This window comes from Perognathus longimembris, chromosome 17 (assembly GCF_023159225.1).
Source record: "Perognathus longimembris pacificus isolate PPM17 chromosome 17, ASM2315922v1, whole genome shotgun sequence".
Taxonomy (NCBI): Eukaryota; Metazoa; Chordata; class Mammalia; order Rodentia; family Heteromyidae; genus Perognathus; species Perognathus longimembris.
Genome location: NC_063177.1, coordinates 46423368 through 46444373, shown reverse-complemented (window position 1 = coordinate 46444373; position 21006 = coordinate 46423368). Strand labels below are relative to the sequence as shown.

The 21006-nt window shown below is 35.7% G+C and overlaps 1 protein-coding gene across 1 annotated transcript in view; it reads right to left on the bottom strand.

Moving 5' to 3' along the window:
* The window catches only part of Cep112 (centrosomal protein 112), a 330810-nt gene that overhangs the window by 197820 nt on the left and 111984 nt on the right, over nt 1–21006 (bottom strand). The window contains exon 18 of the mRNA XM_048367299.1: nt 6115–6250. Within this exon, the coding sequence (XP_048223256.1) occupies nt 6115–6250 (136 nt within the window). The remainder of the gene's footprint in view (nt 1–6114; nt 6251–21006) is intronic.

The window sequence follows — 21006 nt, the reverse complement described above, 5'->3', positions numbered from 1 at the left end:
GAGGACTGCTCACAAAAACAGGACATGGAGACAGAGGGTGTGGGGAATGGGAATCCCTGAGGCAAGCACCACATTGCCCTTCACTGGCCATGGGCTCCACAGAGACCTGGTGCCAAGAGGTAGGATCATATAAACTAAGATGAAGAACAGAACAAGTCAGAGGTCCAGGCAAGTTTGGTGAAATGAGATGGAAGCCAGCATAGCACATAGAGTTGGAAATGTCTGCGGAATGGTCCAATAATAAAATTGTAATTGGACTGAACCAGCTGTTGTAACTTGAAAAGAATCATTGATTTTCTACAGTTCTAATTTTCTAGACCTGTATTTTCTAATTTTTCATTATTAATAAATAGCATTACAATAAACACCTTGAAAAACATATCTTGGCACCACACAACAATTTCCTCTGGCCTTTGTGAATTTCTAGGTCACTCTTGTTTCCCTTTATATTTATAAGTAAGGTAAAATATAAACATTTCTTTTTTTGTCAAATACTAGCAACAAAAGGACATTGGATCTCTGAAAGGACTGTTCTGGATTTATGGGGTAATGTGGAGCAAGTCACCATCTTGATATCACTGTATCGTGTGCTCTATGAGCACAGATAGCTCTCGATTTATGAAGAGCTTTCTTAATTTCTCTCAGCAATATTTTATAGTTGTCCGCATACATGCCATGCCTTCAACTTACTTCATTATTTATTTGTAAATATTTTATTCTGTTTGATGTTATTATGAATTAAATTACTTTATAATTTATTTTTAGATATTTCCTTGCTAGCATATAGACATGATTCATTTCTGTACATTTATTTTACAGTTTTCAAAATTATTAAATCATTTATTATCTCTAGTATTTATTTTATACATTTTCCCCATACAGGATCCTCAGTATATGTCAAACATTTGTACTTCTGTACTTCTTCCTTTCATTCTGTTTTCGTTTGGTTTTGGTTTTGCCTTGTTGTACTAGCTAGAATTTCCAACACAATGCTGCCTAGAAGCAGCATAAACAGACACTGCCATGTCCTTACAAGAAAAAGCATTAAATCTTGGAACATTAAGTTTATTAGCTGTGGGGTTTTCATAAAGGTCCTTTATTAGTTTGAGTGTATTTACTTCTAATCCTAATTTTACAAAAATTTTAAAAATCATAAATGGGTATGCCTTTCTGACTCTATTAAGATAATCGGGTGATTTCATTCTTTATTCTAGTATTATGTCATAAACATTGATTTTTTGAATTTTAAAAAGAGTTCTTGGGATAAATTTCACTTGGTTTGGTGCATGGTAACTTGTATATCACTCCATTTGCTGAAACACTAAGGATTCCTAGGCCCATGTTCACGATGGACCTGCATTTACAGTGCGCTTGCCATTTTCTTTGGCTTTGACACCAGGGGAACATTGGCCTTTAGAAAGAAGAGGAAAATGTCTCTTCCTCCTCCTTTTCCTACAAGTTTTCAAAGAGTTAAAAGTATTTTTTTCTTAGGGAAAGTGATATGGTTTAAGTGGTAGAACACCTTGCCTTGCCAAGCACCAAGCCTTAAGTTCAAAGCCTCATTACTGCTAAGAAGAAAAAAAGTAAAAAGTAAACAAAAAGTATTAAAACAGCCTTTTAGTAATGTTTTCTTTTAAACATTTGGTATAATTTACAAGTGAAGTCATCTACTCTTAAACTTCTCAGCACTTTAAATTGGGAAATTTTTAGTTGGTAATTAAATTGATTTGCTCTAGTTCAGTTGTTTCTCCCTTTGTGAGACACCTGTAACTTGCATCTTTCTAGGAGGCTATTCTCTGATGTTGCTGGCTTTGGGTATTACCTTGCTGGTAGGAAATCAGTGAAACTCAGTAATCCTTTGTCTCCCATAGGATCAATAGTGGTGTCCTCTCTTCTTCATTACTAGCTTTGCTCAGCCAAGCTGAAGTTTGCTAATTTTGTTGATCTTTCCAGAACACAGCATTCATTGATTTTCTGTATTAGAACTTTCACTCTCTAATCTCCTCTTCGTTTTTTCTTTCTTCTACTTCCTTGGACAGAACCTTTTCCTCCTTCCTTAAGATAAAACTTGGGTAACTGAGATAGGATACTGCTTTAGCTGCATTCCACAAAGTTGACAGGCCATATTTTTACCTTAACTCAGTTCTAAATATTTACCAGATGATGTCTTCCTTGATCTATGAGATATTTAATAACGTGTTATATAATTTTCAACTAGGTGAGTGAGGATTTCCCTGATTTCTTCTGTTATTTGCTTCTCATTTATTATCATAGGGCCAAAATAAGATATTTTGAATAATTTTAATCCTTTGAAATTTATTGTGATGTGTCAGTCCTGTGGCCAAGCATATCGTCTCTCCTGGAGAATGTTCCATGAGTGCATGTAGCCATTGAGTGAAGTGAATCAAATCACCACCCAAGTTTCAAATTCACTGCTAAGACACACACACACACACAGAGAGAGAGAGAGAGAGAGAGAGAGAGAGAGCGCCAAAGTAGCATAGTGAAAGCTTGGAAGCTGAACTGAAACCAAAACCCCCCACAGAAAATGAGACAAGACTGCTCTGAAATGAACTCTGTTGGTAGTCTGCTAAAAACAACTAAAAAAAACCCCAACATTATCTAGGGAATTCTAAGAGAACTTGGAGAATATAAAACATGCTGTAAATAAACTTTGGTTTTCCTATTCTTTCATTCAACAGGATTTTGAGATTCATCTATTTTGTTCTAGGCTTCATAGTTCATTCCCTTTAATGCTGGATAATATTCCGTTTTATAATCCACACATTGGTTAACATTTGGGTTGTCCAAGTTTGGGGCTGTTGTGATAAAAAGTTACTATCGATATTTGTACATACATTATTTCTGCACTTGTGTTTATTTCTCTTGGTCAAATATATAGAAATGGAATGGCTACTAGTCATTGTATATTCAACTTTTGAAGAAAATTGGCAATTTCCCCAGGTAGTTATACTATCTTATATATCTACCTGCACTATATAAGAGATCCAATTACATATCTTTGCTAACATATGGTAATGTCCACTAATCTTTAATCATTTTAATCCTCTCTAAGTGTGTAGTGGCATCCCATGCTGGTGTTAACATATATTTCACAAATGATGAACATAGTATCTTTTCCTATACTTACTGAGTTCTTTTATTTTGTCATTTTTGTGCTGGTACTGGGGCTTGAGCTCAGAGCCAAAGCGCTGTCCTTTAGCTTTTTCGCATAAGGCTACTCTATCACTTGAACCAGAGCTCAATTTCTGGCTTTTTGGTGGTTAATTGGAGGTAAGAGTCTGCTGGACTAGACTTTTCTGCCAGTTTGGCTTGGAACCATGATCCTTGATCTCAGCCACCTGTAGATTATACATGTGAGCCACCCCATGCTTGGTTTTATTAACTAGTTGTTTGTATACCTTCAGTGAAGTATGTAATTTTTTTCCAACGTTACTTGAGTTGTTTTGCATTATTATTTAATTATAAGACTTCTTTTTTATTTTAGATATAAATTGTAAGCAAAAGAGGTATTGCAAATCTTGCTTTCCTATCTCCGGAAATCTTGCTTGCTTTCCTATCTCTGGCTTGACTTGCTTCTTTTTTTTTTGACTCTTTATAAAAGCAAAATTTTAAATTTTGGTAAAACCCAATGTAACCGTTTGAATTGGAATTCAATCTCCAGTTTTATTGTGTTGTGGTAAATAATATACCTTCTCTGGCACTTCAAGCTTTAGTAGTATACTGAGAATTTATTTATGGTCTACTGAGTTTTATAACTGCTCAATAAGAGTAGATATTTAGTGTGTTGTTTCTAGTGGGTAGGAAGCAGACAAATAGCTGTTTTGTAAACTGTTACTTAGACATTCCATTTGTCTTGGTCTTGCCTCCTCTGTTGTACAGAAGAACATGTTAAAGTACCCCATTGCCATCTATTTCAATATCTCCATATTTATTTTTTCTGAATATAAGTAACATATTTTCATCATCCCTTTGTATAGTAATTTTTTCAATTTTAAATTAGTTATGTATTTTATATATAACTTATTTATCATTTTAGGTTTGTGAATCATACTGCTCTTTACTAGAAAAATTAACCTATTAATAGCAGTACAACAATATATTCTTAAGAACTCTGGATATTCTGGTTTGTTTTTACTTCTGTTCCTTAAGCAATATCTCTAATTTCATAATTATCTTCTCAAGAGTATTCATGAGAATGTACACCTTGTTAATTTTGTTAATCTTGTGTTTGGCGGAAAAAGATGGCCTACACCAATATGACACTTGAGCAGTGAGTTTGGTTCAAAGGAGCCTCCATAGACAGTGAAGTCTAATGTGCAAGCAGATTGCAATCCAACCTAACAGTACATTCTTAACAGCTACTCAAGTGAACCTCAGTAAATCTCGGCAGTTAACCCAAACCCATCCCAGGCAGAAGGCTGTCAAATTATGCCTAAATAAGGCAAATACCAAAGTGAACCCATCAGGTAATCTCTGTTTTTTCCTCTCCTTTGGTTTTAAAATAACTCACCACATTGTAAGGTGGTAGAGGCAGGACAGATTCATTTAGTCTAGAACATTGCCCGTTTTCTAGAACTTTTTTCCCTCATGATTAAACACTGCAAGGTTTAACTGGTTTGTTTCACTTTTGACAGTTTAAAAATTTCAAGATTATTTTAACCAGTAGTTCCCTAATTGTAAGAGTTTTTATGAGTCTCATATATTTGTGCAAAAGAGACATATTTTGCTCTTTCAACCGTTCACTATTTTCTTTCCTGAAATGCTAAGGATCAACCCAGGGCCTGGCAAATACTAGCCAAAGTGATCTCCCATTGTTTCATTTGTTAATCATTTTAGTGTAATCTAGGGATTTAGATTCAAGTTATTAAATCTGTATTTTATACTTTATATACTTCCTTTTTTCTGAAATCAATTAACATGCTATTTTAGAACTAGATATTTTTAAAAATTTCTTACACTTTTTTCTACTTTGTTAGCCCTGCATTCTCGCCTCATCCTGGTATGTGCTGGTGTCCCTATGTGGGAGGAGTCTCAGCTCCATCTCTGGTGGTTGATGTGTTCAAACAAGCGCACCCAGAAAAGAAATAAGGACTGCATACATATGTTTTTATGCACAGTTATATACTTTACAGACATTGCATATAAATATCACATCTACTACATATAAAATGCCTTCCTGTTGATTTTGTGGATTAAAACTTGATTATACATAAAATGGAGTAACAACTTCTTTACAACTGTGAAATATTATTCATTTATTTATATATGTGTTTATTTGTGTGTTTGCCAGTACCATTCTGCCTAAAAGCTTATAGGATGTTCATTTTATTTGTGAGGTTCAATTCTTTTTCCTGGATATATCCAGATTTCATTGCATTGACTTACATCATATGTGACTTCTTATAAAGGTACTAATCTTCTCAAGTGCTTATCCTGACTTCTGTTGTGGCTTATTTCTATAAGTGTGCTTTTGTTTTGTGAGGGTTAAATGCAGAAGTCTTTTCCTCACATTCTCACAGGCTCCATGCTATTCCCTTATTCTTTTACAAATGCTTTATTTTCTCTCAAATCTAAAAGTTCTATGGAGACAGTCTCAGTCTTCCTGAACAGCCACTTTCAAATCTGCAGTAACTAATTCAAGTAAACACTACTTACAGAATAGAGTATGCAGGAACAAGGCCATGGCCCACTTAAGCTTTTCTTCTACAGCAACAAGTAGGTGGTGATAGGTCTTCCTTGTAGGCGACTCACTCATCCTCCAAGTCATGATGCATTGTCCTCTGTGCAGCTGAGTATGGAACCCAGCTTGGGCAAGGCCCATCCTCTACCATTGAGCAATTTCCCTATCCTGACAAAATACATTCTTGTCCTTGCCATCCCTATAGAAGAGACCTTTAAGTGATGGTTCTGATATTGCTTAAAGGATAAACCAAGGGGGTAATATCTCTTCTCATTCAAAACCTTGAATTCAACTGTATATGGCTAATTTTGGTAAAGCATTTTTAAAATGAAATGTTTCTGTCTTACTGAGGATGAGAATGTGTTCTCCTGCTGAGTGGCTTTCACAATGGCCACTGTGTTTCTTCTTACCTGCTCTTTCATTTCAGCATAGACTTTCTCTGAGTTCAGCTCCACCTGCCGCTTAAACTCTTCCAGAGCGGCATCTGCCTGCTGGGCCTGCAACCTCTGTACTTCAGTCACACGAGTGAGCTGATCCTCTTTCTCCCTAGAAAGTCAGAAAAGCTTCAGAGTGGAAACAGAAAAGAACTAGGCTCAAATAAAAGAACAGTTAGCCTTCTTTAAAATAAAATCCAGGCTTCCACTTTTTGATCTACATCCATAAAACTTCCTTGTAAAGAGTTGACAATAAAATAACTTGTTGCAGGGGAAAAGGCTATAAACACACAATCCACACTGTGATGAAAGCATAGCTACTTTCAAAGATTTCCCTTCAAACAAAACTGTATAAGACCATGCATCTCTACTCACTGATGAGCACTTAAGCAAAATGTGGTATATCCATACAATGGAGTATTACTGAGAGTTAAAAATCAGTAAAGTTGTGGTACATGTTCTAACTTGGATGAACTTTGAAAACATTAATGTAAGTCAAAGAAGCCAGTCACAAAAGGTGGCATTCTGTATGGTTCCACTTATATGACACATCCAGAATAGGTAAGTGTATAGAGACAGAAAGCAGATAAGTCACTATTAGAGACCAGAAGATTTGGGGTCTGGAGAATGGTAGGCTAATGGATATGACTTTCTTTTTTGTTTTTGTTCTTGGCCATGCGGCTTGAACTCAGGGCCTGTGCACTGTCTCTGAGTTCTTTGGCTCAATGTAGCATTCTTCCACTTGGTGACATAGCCCAAAGTACTGAGATAAAAGTGCTAAGATAAAAACACTTTCATTACCTTACGTATGTAATTGTAACCCCTCTCTGTACATCACCTTGACAATAAAATTAAATTAAAAACAAAACACTTTGTCTCTAGTTGTTAATTGGCAGTAAGAATCCCGTCCCTTCCTTTCTCCCCAGATCTGGCTTCCAACCACAGTCCTCAGATCTCAGTCTCCTGAGTAGCTAGGATTACAGGCGTGAACCACCAGTGCCTGGCAACCCACTACGAGTTTCTTTTTGAGTACTGTATATGACCCTGGAAATAATGGAAACAGTTACAGATTCCTTAAAATATATTAAAATCCAGCACTGTACATTTAAAACGGTTAAATTTTACTGCCTGTAAATGATGTCTCAATTTTTAGAGAGCCAATGTATCAAAGAAAGATAAATGTTTGCCAACAGGTGCAGGGAATCAATAAAAGATGGTGGCCTGAAATTATTCCACTGGCTTCTAGAAGACTTGCCTAAAAGGAATGAATAACTATTTCATCTCTTCATACTTCAAACTGAAATTATACAGTCAGTAAGCTACTACAAAATAAATTTCTGCATGTTGACAGGAAGAAAAAAATAAAGGTTTTACTTTACAAATGCACTCAACTTCCTAATAGCTCATTTTCAGTTCTCAGTAGGTCCTAGGTAGTGAGCAAAATAGTTTTATGTATCTTAGCTTTTCTTCACAGCAAACCTGTATAAGAATATTTTTAATCCATCCTTCACAGAACAAGTTTCTTTCACAGAACTGTAACTGAGCTTAGAGACATTCCCAAGGTACGCCCCCCCCCCCTCCCCCTCCCTACCAGTGACTGTTCCAGCTAGGCATCTGCTTCCACAGCTCCCCCTGTTGGCTCCCTTGCTGCACCGATCTCCTCAGATGCCTTCAGTAACATTAACATATACACAAAACATTATCTTCTTATCATTAATTGCAAGAATGCTGGGAGATGGGCTCATTTAACTTACCTAAATTAAATATCACAGTGAAAGAAAAAGATATTTAAAAATTATAAAAATATGGCTATTTCATTTTAAGAGGCAGGAAAAAGTAATATGAGGGGCCAGGAGTTGGTGGCTCATGCCTGCAATCCTAGCTACTCAGGAGACTAAGATCTGAGGGTTACAGTTCAAAGCCAACCAGGGCAGAAAATTCCATAAGACTATTCTATCCAATTAACCACCAGAAACTGGAAGTGGAGCTGTGGCTCAAAGTGGCAAAGTAATAGCATTGAGCAAAAGAGCTTAGGACCAGCACCCAGTGGCAAGTTCAAGCCCCTGGAGTTACTCAGATCTAGTCTAAAAATCTCCCTAAGAAATGTAAGTCCATGGTATGTCATACAAATTTTATATATATATTTATATATATAATATGTAATACAAATGCAAAGATTTCTTCCCTCTCTCAACTGAAAACATTTCTCAAAGTTTAAGCAGCCAAAAGACTGATACAAAACATAGTCACTTACTTTCCACTTCAGCAGAACTGTCCTGTCTATCTTTATAATACAGTGGTGTAGATAGAAGTTAATATTCTTTCCACACCCCCATCACACTGTACCATTGTCTCTGGGCATGGTGCACCTACAAAAAAGCAGCCCTTTGGCATATCAGTGGAAAGAATGCACCGATGTCTAGTTACATCCTTCTCACATCTATCTACCTGAAGATGATGATAATCACCACACCACATAATAAAGAAAGCAAGTTTCCATGGAACTCCCTCTTCCTCTGACCATCTGTTTTACAGGCTTACCTGCCATTTTTGTGGTTTAATACAGCCCCATGTCTATATGATTCCTAGTTGTGAGGGTTCTTCCAAAAGTACTTGGGAAGATTATTTCATAACTTGGATAAAAATTCATCAAAGAAAATCCACACTGAATAGTATTTGAAAACTTAGAAACTTGTATGTCGTATTATCTTAAAATGTACCATTAACTAGTCAGAAGAAACTGTGCTAGCAGATCTTGTAAAAATAGAACCTATGGCAACACTGCACAGGCTGGATGTCTCTGATGACCAGCAACCCCATACCAGACAGCTGCCTGAGCTCCACCATTAAGTGCCGGGTCCTCTGGGAACTATGGGGGAACTAAGCCATCACCATCACAATACCCTGGGGGAAGCATTTCCAGTGTCCAGCCACAATGAATGGACAGAAATCAGTTCATGAAACTTTAAGTTGAATTATTGGCAGCTGGGGTGAGAGGGTCTATTTTCTCCTGCTATTATTCCACTGTTTTTCTGATCTCTCTCAATCACTTTTCACAATAAATGTGTTCCCTTACAATAAAAACAATTGACCTATAGCTGAAATACTGTTTTCTCCCTTTTGTCAGTTAGTTATCAATGTTTACTGCCATCATTCATAGGAACTATTTAGTGTAAACATTTTCATTTTTAATAGGACATATCTCTTTTTAACTTCATCTCATTCTTACCTATTCAATTACTTTGTCACTAAGTTATAAGTACATAAATCCAAGTAATAAGTATCATTACCAATATATTTTAGAGATCTTTAAAAATGTTGAAATAAGCCTTGTACAATAAGGGACATTAGTTTCTGTAGGAAATTTCTATCCTGCTTTACAGATAATATTATTTTATCATAGGGAAATGTGTAACTAGCATCCAGTTCCACCACACCTGAGCTCAGATCTCCCTCAATGTAAGTCAAGGTTCTTTTCCAGTAAATCTAGGACAAATAGTAGCTCCATGAATATTTAGAAATCTTTTGTCTTAAGATAAATTAAATCTTCCTAAATTTAAATTAAAAGGTGCTAATCATTTCATTAGATTCACTTACATTTCAACAAGATGATGATGACACTGAAGTGAAAACTTTGAGCTCTGAAACCATGTTTTGTGCTCACAGATGGCAATTACTAGTTCATGCTGTGTTACTCTTTAATTTTGGGGGCCTTTAGAAAGTACATGGGAAGACTATTTCATAATCTGAATGAAAATTCATCAACGATTTACCTTTGGCTAGCTTACTTACAAAAAAGAAAGTATATTGGACAATATTTGAAACCTTGAAATTTAATATATCATATGATAAAAAATTATATACTATTAATTATCCAAAAGAAAATCTGCTATTATCAGATCCTTTAAAAATACATGACCTATGGCTGAAATAAACTGTTTACTTTGCAAGTCAGTTATTCATTTACATAGTGCAATCATTAGCATGTGCAATTTATCACATGTAACAACTACTTGCTCCCTTCTACCAAGATATCAAACAATGCATCCTACAAGAAGAAAAATCATTGAAGATTATGTTTTTTCAGGGCAACTAGCTGTAAGGTTGAGTATAAATGCATCATTTAAATGCCTTAAAGCTGGGCCTCCATGAAGGCAAAAAGGTGGAAAGAAAATCTGCTTTTCAGCTCTGATTTATTTATAAAACACAGCAGTTTTCCTCCTCTAAGTATATAAAGGATAAAAGATAGAAAAATAAAAGAAGGTGTATTCTTACACAGCCACAAACCAGCTCAGATTAAAGATGTTCAGAAGTACATGATTATTCTAAAAAGGACAATAAAATGTAGGGGACTAATGGACTAAAATTGTGTATTTCTTCAGCTTTACAAGCTAACATTTACATGTGCAGGCCAACCCTAATTTGAAAATCTTTCTTTGGCACATTTCTGTAGCAGTACTTTTGATAATAATGGCCATGGTCCAATATATATTTATAAGGTTTCACATTACAGTGTACTTCATTCGCTGCCACATTGGCATCTCCACTGGAAACTCTAAGAAAAACAAAATAAAACAAAAACTTCAAATAAGTCTGGAAAACAGAGAAGAGTCTCCATTCCTTTCCAGTTGGGGTGTAGGAAAGATGGTCAAAAGCACTATCACCTAGGGTCTGCCAACTGGTACTTAAATTGATTAGCCTGAGTCAGCCAAAACCATTAAAAACAATTCCTTAGTTTTTCTGGGGTGAGGGGGGGAAATACAGGATCTCAGTATGTAGTACAAATTGGCTTCAAACTCATGACTTTCCACTTTGGTCTTCCAAGGGCCAGGACTAATAAAGGTGTGCATCCGAATATAGCTTACAATAACGTTTTTCACTTAAGTATGTGACTAAGCAGACCATTTTAGCTTCTTCTTCACTGGACTCCCAAGACCATCAGTCTCTGATAATTCTTTTTTTACATTTCTTTTTAAAATGTATTTATTTCTTTATTGTCAAAGTGATGTACAGAGGAGTTACAGGGAGCACATTTCTTATCGAACTTGTTACATCTTCCCTTATTCCCCCCCCCAAGAAGTTGTACAGTTGGTTTACAGCATATAGTTTTGTAAGTATTGCTGTGGCATTGGTTTGTCTTTTTATCCTTTGTCTCTCAATTTTGATATTCCCTTCCCTCCCCTAGTTCTGATACACATATATACAATATCAAGGGTACCAAGTCTTTGCTAATTCTTGAGAAACATGATAGACACTACAGACATCTAAATATTTGAGAATTCAAGAGAAAATAATGCTCAATGTAAAATTGGCATGGGTTATACTACTGAAAAGATGAGAATATTCTCCAAATTGAACTACAGCATCAACATGACCCAGTGTGCAGGGCTGCAGAAGAAGGAACACAGCAAAGAAAAGGAATGGATCTTCCTTGGAGCCCTTGAAAGAGCCAGCCTGACAACAGGTTGACTTCAGCCCCAGAAGTCTCAAGTCACACTGTGAGTTCCAGAACTAAGAGAATAAAATTGTTTTAGGACACAAAGTTGGTAGTAGTTTGTTGGAGAAGCAATAGAACACTAAAACAACTAACAATAATTAAACACAATATGCTCCAGGGTGTCCATGGTGCTTGACATACATTTAAAATTCCCCTAACAATGCAGAGAAACAAAAAAGAAATTGTGCATAGGGTAAATTTGAAGGTTAAATCAAGAAAACAATCCAAAGATTGAATCATGTTATATCTTCAAATATCTAAAGATTTTGTGAGTGTTTAGTTACTTCTTCTAAGTAATATTACTAGGTTTATTCTGGGCACCAGTGTCTCATGCCTATAATCCTAGGTACACAGGAGACTAAGATCTGAAGATCATAGTTCAAAGCTAGCCCAGGCAAAAAAATCTGTGAGACCCTATCTCCAATTAACCACCAAAAAGCCAGACGTGGAGCTATGGCTCAAACAGTAAAGCACTAGCTTTAAGCAAAAGAGCTCAGGGGTAGTGCCCAGGCCTTTAATTAAAGCCTCAGGACTGGCACCAAAAAAAAAAAAACCCAGGAAGTAATATTACCAGGTTTCAAAGACAACATAAATAACAAGGATATTTAAGACTCAACCTGAACAGTGTCAAGTTTGGATGACGTAAGCTAGATGGCTAAGATCAAATAATCCCTCTTCTGAAATGCATTTGCCTCAACTTCCAACTCCATCACTGTTAGTGTAGAATCAGTACAGAACTAAACAAGACAGCTGAAGACCATTAAGACTTTCTGTGGCCACCCCCCAAAAAAAGATTAGCGGTCAACACAGAAATTAGCTATGTGTAGGATAATGAAGAATAAGCATCTGAGAGTCACAGAGACCAGCAGACACTGCAGGAAAAGGCCAGGTCACTGCTAGGAGGCTTCTTATGGGGCTGTTTTAAGACCTTGCAGGGAAAGGATGATGGCAAACATTTCTAGCCTGCTCATAATAAAGACATTTCATGATTCTATCACATAGTGGGTGCTTATGGTGCTAGTACAGTGCAAAATATATTGTGACAGTCAACTGTTCTCAGTGATAGAAGAGGCTGTATTTAAATGAAAATCATATAAGCACTCAAGCTTAAAAAGCCAAATGATACACTGGAGATAAAATGAATATTTCTAAGGACAAAAAATTCTCATATTAGCCAGGCACTGGTGGCTCATAGCTGTAATCGTAGCTTCTCAGGAGGCTGAGATCTGAGGACCACTGTTGAAATTCAGCCTGGGCACAATAGTCTGTGAGGTTCTTATCTCCAGTTAACATCAGAAAATTAGAAGTGGCACATGGTTCAAAGTGATAGAGTGCTAGCCTTGAGCAAAAGAGCTCAAGGGCAGTGTCCAGGTCCTGAATTCAAGCCCCATGATTGGATAAAACAAAAACAAAAACAAACCCAACTCATATTTAAATGGCATAGTTAATAGTTATTCCAAACTGATAAGATTTTTTCCTTTCTTCTTCCTCCTAAAAGAACCTAAATTCATTTTAGCTTGTAACAGTCACTCAACCTTGTAATGAGTCATTCAACAAACACTGGTATAGACTACAAACATGTTAACCACTAGCTTATACAAAGGAGAAAAACTATATGAGAAATATAATCCAAGAGAGTAAGTATATCAACTACAGAGAAAACTAAAGATCAGTACCAAGTATTGTAATAGATATACAGACGCAAGAGCTAAAAGAAAGTTTTATATATGTTTATTCTCTTTGACATACAGGAAAAATATGTCCACAGGAAATTTTCCTGTAGGAACCTTCATCCTAATATAGCAATCAGATTACCCCTCTTAGAGCTCTTCAGTACCCTCACCTAATACACAGCCATAAGGTAGAAAGGCAAGAGGTTCATGGTTTAACAGCAGAGACAAGGATCCCTGGTAGCAAATTCTGATATATTCAGTCAAATACTACAGAATATGTAAAAGAAGTAGAAAAAGAAACAGTTCCCATATTGAAGAAACTTCAGTCTAGGTAAGCAAAAAGGGAAAAAAATGAAAGGAGGAAAATCAAATAGTATTATAGTACTTTATATGTTAAATGTTGTAAAGAATTTCAGATGTCATGGAAATAGAATTAAGGATGCAATAGGAGTCTGAATAAGAACCAATCTCAGGGTATATTTGTGTGTAATGTAGAAAGTAAAGCTATGTAAGTACATTTAATAAAAAGGTTTAAAGAATTTAAGGTTTTACATAATAATTTTATACTAACTTCTAACTTATGCCTACAGCACTATAAATAAATAAAAATAGCATAGATGCAAGTTGATTATTCTAAAGCAACAAAATCTTATTAAAAGGAACTTTCAGTACAAAACAGCCATAGTGTATAATGAATCAATTTTTAAAAAATCTTTCATCTTCAAATTTCAAAATAAATCCCAAACCTAGTGTTGTTTCCCTTTATGTTTCCTATATTTAAGAAGCTTCTGATTAAAACTTGCATATATAAATTATACATCATACATGTGAAATTTATGTGCAGAGCCACTAATAAATTTATTTTAGAGACTGAATTATATCAGTAAATACTAAGGAAATCCTGTCCTTTTGTAAAACAGCAAAACCTAAACTCTCTGAAATAGGCACAGTACCACTGCTGGTTACTAGGGAGAGAAAGAAAGCGGTGTGAAGTCATCCACACAGAATGATAAGTGAACCAAAGCAGATCAAAAGAATAAAGAAAAAAGGCAGGAATGTGAAGCTGAAATATTTATTTCCTTCAAAAACATCATCCATATCTTGTCCCTGGGCAGTTGAATATTTCAAAGTAGCTGGGAAATATCCTCACTTACATTCATCACTATGCACAAACAGATCAAATTTTAAGGAAAAATATTTTCTCCTTATTTATCAAATATAAATGTAACATTTGTCATGTAAGAGAAATTTTCTGCTCATTATAGATGATATCTAAGTGATGTAAAGTGTTTTTAAATCACAATAGAAAATTTCCAGTATTTTACTCATTTATATTATATACAAACTATAACACTGATAGTATAATTTTCAAGTCTTTTCAAGAAAAGTATAGTAAACATTAAGTACTTTCTATGTCAATTACAATTTCAGATAGTTCACATAGTATTTCATTTAATTTTTATAACTTAAAACATTTTTCTTTTCTTTTTCTTTTTTTTGCCACCCCTGGGGTTTGGACTCAGGGCCTGAGCACTGTCTCTGGCTTCTTTTTGCTCAAGGCTAGCACTCTACCTCTTGAGCCACAGCACCACTTCCAGCTTTTTCTGTTTATGTGATGCTAAGAATGGAGCCCAGAGCTTTGTGCATGCTGGGCAAGCACTCTACCGCTAAGCCACATTCCCAGCTCCTAAAAACATTTTTTTTTTTTTTTTTTTTTTTTGGCCAGTCCTGGGCCTTGGACTCAGGGCCTAAGCACTATCCCTGGCTTCTTCCCGCTCAAGGCTAGCACTCTGCCACTGGAGCCACAGCGCCGCTTCTGGCCGTTTTCTGTATATGTGGTGCTGGGGAATCGAACCTAGGGCCTCGGGTATACCGAGGCAGGCACTCTTGTCACTAGGCTATATCCCCAGCCCTCCTAAAAACATTTTTAACAGATGAAAAACTGATGGAAGAGTAAAGTGTTTTGTCCAAGTCACATAGTAAACAGTAGAAATGATTTCAAAGTCCAAGGTGGTTTCATCATGCTTCTTAAATCTGCATATACATGTATACTTTCACTAAATTACTACTTGATATTAATCAACTAAATTTACAACAATATCTGTATATTAAAAGCACTTACATACAGTTGAAATCTGAAATGTTCTTCAAGTATTTTTACTTAACATCTACTGAAATGTCTTGGACCCGTGTTCACTACTAGAAGTACGAAAACATTCAAGATGTTTTTTCTACTTTTAATATGGAAAGAAGACAGACTTTAAGAGTATTTCTAGTAATAAAAGCTACAGAGTGATAGAAACATAAAGCTTTACAAGCAAATGTTGGGAGAATTCACTACATCTACAACACATATATAATGATGTACATGATGCACGTAATTGTAAATACCCATCCTATTGTGATAGTAAAGCTTCCTGAAGATGCTATATTTATAACATCTATGTATTTGTATACTTTCATGATAAACGAAAATCTCCATTATAGGATATGCTTATTTCAAGAGATGTCTGAAGACAGGATTAAAGTTTTCTTCGAGAAAATAAAATATGTAATACTTTTACTTATTTTTACAAACTCTGATAATTTCAGACATCTGTTAATTCTCAACCCTGGGAGTGTTCATGAATTCATTCACCATTAGCAAATATCAGGTACCATGTTAGACACGAAGAAAAGTCTCTGAACAAGTCACACCCAGTTCTTATGCTATGGGAACTTTCATGCTAGAAGAGAGGGGAAAAAAATGGATTGAATTAATTCTAATTAGAACAATGAATATTCAATTAACTGAAGAAATGAGAAATATATAGTAGAGGTTTCCAAAACAGAACAAAACTTCATAGAATCAACACATAAGAAAATGATATAGTTAACTGAAATATAACAGGTCTGGGTAAAAAGAAACACTGGAGCATTCCAGCATAAAAGATAACAAGTAGAAAATTTGTAAAAGGAAAGGGCCAGGCACGCACATTGGCTCAAATGTGTAATCTAATTAGATGTAAAGATAAGGAGTGAAGTTCAAGGTCAGACAAGTTAAAAAGCTAGGTAGACCACTATATCAATGGGCATATTAATTCATACCTGTAATCCCAGGTATGCAGGAAGCATAAATAGGAGAATGGCAGTCCAGGCCAATCTGGGCAACAAATGTGAAACCCAATCTGAAAAACAACTTAAAGCAAAAAGGGCTGGACCCAGGTGGTACAGTACCTGTATAGCCAGCACAAGGCCCGGAGTTCAAACCTCAATACTTCCAAAAGAAAGAGAAAACAAACATTAAAAAATCCAGGGAAAAAGACTAAGATAATGAAGATGACACCAGACTTTTCAGGACAAACAATGCAAGCAGGAAGGCACTGTCTCAATATCTTTAAAGTCCTGTCAATTTAGAATTTCATGCATATCAAAACTATCTTTCAAAAACAAAAAATTACTTAAGCACTACAATGATTAAAGAACTAAGGATACCACACAAAATAAACCACCTCCACAAACAACAATGACAAAAACCATGAAAAGATGTCCTCCTACTTGAAGAACAACAATGTAGATAGAAATACAGAAATGTACTGAAGGATGAAGATCACCAATAATAGCAATTACATGGATAAATATATACATGTTAACTATATGGGTATAATATTAACTTCTATTATCTAATTCTCTCTAAAAATAATTTAACAGCTGAAGTGAAAATAATGTAAATGCAATATAAGTTTTAAAAAATGTTAAGCAAAATATAGGACAACAATCATACAAATATGAAAAATATCAGTAAACTACACTCCCTGTGTATAAACTAATTTAATACCACGTGAGAGTAGATTGTAATATCTTTAAAATGTATATTATAAACTTTAAATCAACTATTAAAATAACAAAGCAACTAATTATGATTAACAAGACAATATAGGAGATAAAGAACAAAATATTCAATCAATCCAAAAAGCAGAAAATGGGAAACACAGGTTAACAGAATATAAAGATGAATATATCTTAAAATTAACCATGTCACTAGTCACACTAAATGTGAATGGCCTAAATATCACAATTAGAAGGCAAAGATTATCACTCTTGTTTTAAAAGCCTGAATCACCTACATGTGCTTAGAAATGAAGATGGCAATATCTTAACATAATATCATTAAAAATATGTTCAATATCAATATTAATATTAATCAAAAGAAATGTGGAGTTGCGATCTTAACAGCAAAGTAGATTGCAGAGTAAAGAACATTTCCAACAATAAAGACTGTTATTTCAATAAAACACACAATTTCAAAATACAAAAAACAAAACATTTATAAAACCACAAGGACAAACTCATACACAGAAATAGATAGAAATTCACTATCCTTTTCTACCAACAATTGATGGGAAAAACATCAAGGGCAAACAAGGCTTGAACAAAACAATCAACCAACCAGATCTATTGACATTTATTAAGCATCTCAGCTAGGCATAATGGCACATGCCTGTAATCCCAATGACTCCAGAGGTAGAGATTAGAAGATCATGGGTCTAGACCTGCCTGTGCAAAAAGTGATTAGGATCGCAGGTGGTAGACACCTTTAATTCCAGGTACCTGGAAAGCATAGGTGCCTAAGGAGGATCTCTAGATACAAAATAAGAAAAGCCCAAAAGAGATGGAATATGCCTCCAGTGGTAGAGTAATTGCCTAGCAAATGCAAAGCACTGGGTTTAAACTCCAGTAGTCTCTCTCTCTCTCTCTCTCTCTCTCTCTCTCTCTCTCTCTCTCTCTCTCTCTCTCTCTCTCTCTCTCTCTCTCTCACACACACACACACACACACACACACACACACCACAGAGAAATACAGGTTTCAAATCAATGGTATCAGGTCTCTTCTAATATGCCAGAAAAATGCAAATGACTCACAAAATAACTAGCAGGAAGTATATTTGGTTAAATTTCTCTACCTGTTCTTAGGTTCCAGACTCCTGAGATAGGAGAGAACCAACAATGAAGTAGAACATAGTGGTTAAGACAAGGGGCATACAAGTTAACCCCCCTAGCAACTTCCATCAACTGCATGATGTTAGGTATATGTATCTCAGGATAAAATGCACTGGTTGTCTGGAAGCACTCTTCACCTAATGAGCATGGGAGAGAAAAGTTGGTGGTTCTATAGAAAGGACAAGATGGCAGTGGGAAGAGCTGTGGTCAGGATAAATTTCCACCTAGAACTGACAGAATTATATGTGAAGACACAGCTAGTATGTGTTGCCATCTGTGAATGATTTACATAAAGTCATTATGGGCTCAGGTGGCTCACAACTGTAATTCTCAAGAGGTTGAGCTCTGAGGATAGTGGCTTGAGGCCACCTCAGGCAGAAAAGTCCCTCAGACTGCATCTCCAAAGTAACCAGTAAAAACTAGGGCACAGCTCACACAGTAGAGCACCACACAAGCAAGCAAAGTTAACAAGAGCTTGAGGACCTGAATTTGAACCCCAGTACCACAATACATAAAAGAGTATTATGTCAAGATAAGGGCACTAGGGGGCTGGGGATATAGCCTAGTGGCAAGAGTGCCTGCCTCGGATACACGAGGCCCTAGGTTCGATTCCCCAGCACCACATATACAGAAAACGGCCAGAAGCAGCGCTGTGGCTCAAGTGGCAGAGTGCTAGCCTTGAGCGGGAAGAAGCCAGGGACAGTGCTCAGGCCCTGAGTCCAAGGCCCACGACTGGCCAAAAAAAAAAAAAAAAAAAAAAAAGATAAGGGCACTAAGTCTGGACTAAACAGGCCTCAAGGTAAAACTCAGTGCAGACTAGTTAGCTACGCAGTGCTGAACAAACTGCTAATTTCTTTGAACTTCAGTTTCATCCCTTTAAATTACAGACAATAACAACCACACAGGATCTTCTGTTCAATGAAAAGTATATATATATTAAAGCCATTGTCATAGCCATAGATATACAATGTTAGCTTATTTTACTTGCTACCAGGATTATGTATCACAAGATCTCATTGCTAAAGTAAATTTTAATTAAAACAAAACTCAAAAAGGTAAACCCATAAACTGCTAAAAAAAATAGCTTTTGTGACCTGAATTCCAAAGAAAAGCTTCCAGTTGACCAACAAAATTCCAAGTTATAAATTAAGCATGCTGTGTGAAGCAGTGCCACAAATGTGTCCCTCAGCAAGAGGCTCCTGACTGTGTCATACTGATGCTCACTTGAAGCAAGGTCACCACATACTGCTCTCTCCTCTCCAAGCTTTACACTGTGCTTCTTAGAGGGAGAATTTAGTCAGCATGATCACTGAAGCTGAGGAATGTTTACAATAAACTGGAAACTTTGACTGCTCTGGATCTAAAATGGTTTCAGATGCTCAAGCAGAGTGGAGAAAAGAGAACAGCTGGGTCCCCTCACCACGACCTTACTATTTGCAAGAAGAAAACTATGCTCAGAATTAATGGATAACTTTGCTCAAGATAAGATAAATGCAAAACAATAAATACAAAATCATTTAAATCAATAAAAAATGGAAATTCTTGTAAATGCCTTCTAGTAATTTAGGCATAATTTCCAATTGAAAATATAATAGCTCCAGTTATAAGCACAGAAAAATATAAAATTCCCAGCAAATTATTTAGGAAATTAGTAAACATCTTTAATAAAAATATATCTTTAATAAATAATACATATTCATACCAAAGCCACAACATATAAAATGAACAACTTGCTGAATCTTCATAGCAGTAATTTCAAACACTACTACTATTCAGAACTACATGATTAGTCATAATTGAGTGTGCTAAAGAACAATTAACTTTCCAAGTAAAGAAGTTGAGATGGTTCTAATTATAATCACATAGCACCCCTTTAAAAAGAAAAGGCAAAAATCAAAGAATCAGACATCAAAAGGCCATTAGGTCTCTCGATATAGACCATTTCCAGACCGAGTTTACTCCACATAAAACCTCCTTTGGGGTGTTTTCATCTTTCACTAAGAACAGAGATATATGGTTCAAATTACTGGAAGTTTCTTCAAAGTTCCTTGACATTGTGTATTCCACTGCTAAAATGAATAAATTTTATATCAAGTAATAAAAAAACTAGAGGATTAAGATTTTCACAGTCACCAAATTTAAAAGACCCTCATTAAATTTCATGACAATAGACCTCAAGACCATTATTAAGGGAGAAATAAAAGAAATTCAAAGAGGAAATAAAAACATATTTCCCAATAGTGGAAATGTTTAACATTTTTATTATTGTTTATAATAATCTGACAAAAACCTTTCTTCCAGAAAGTCATGTCTGTTCTCTAGACTACTAACCTCATGGTTGGACATTATTTAACATGTCATCAGATTTCTGTCCTTGAAATGTTTTATTCCTTCAAGTGAGAAAATTCATTTTCTGTCCCCCTTTCAAAACTTGTTGCTAAGAAACAGGAAGGGAAGCAACCCTTTTTCCAATACCACACTGATCCTCTACAACCCTGTGCCCAATTCTTCAACCATCACTTCTTGGAAATGAAGGGTTGTCCTCGGCCTGGGCAACCTGTCCCTTTGACTTTCAGTCCCAACCAGGTTCATCTTCTTGCTTTTTCACACCCACTCTGTATTCTCCAGAGATGCTAACAATCTTCCAATTTCCAGTATGGCATTTACCATATACACAAAATAAATAAAACCAGGAGTGGTGGGCCACACATGTAATCT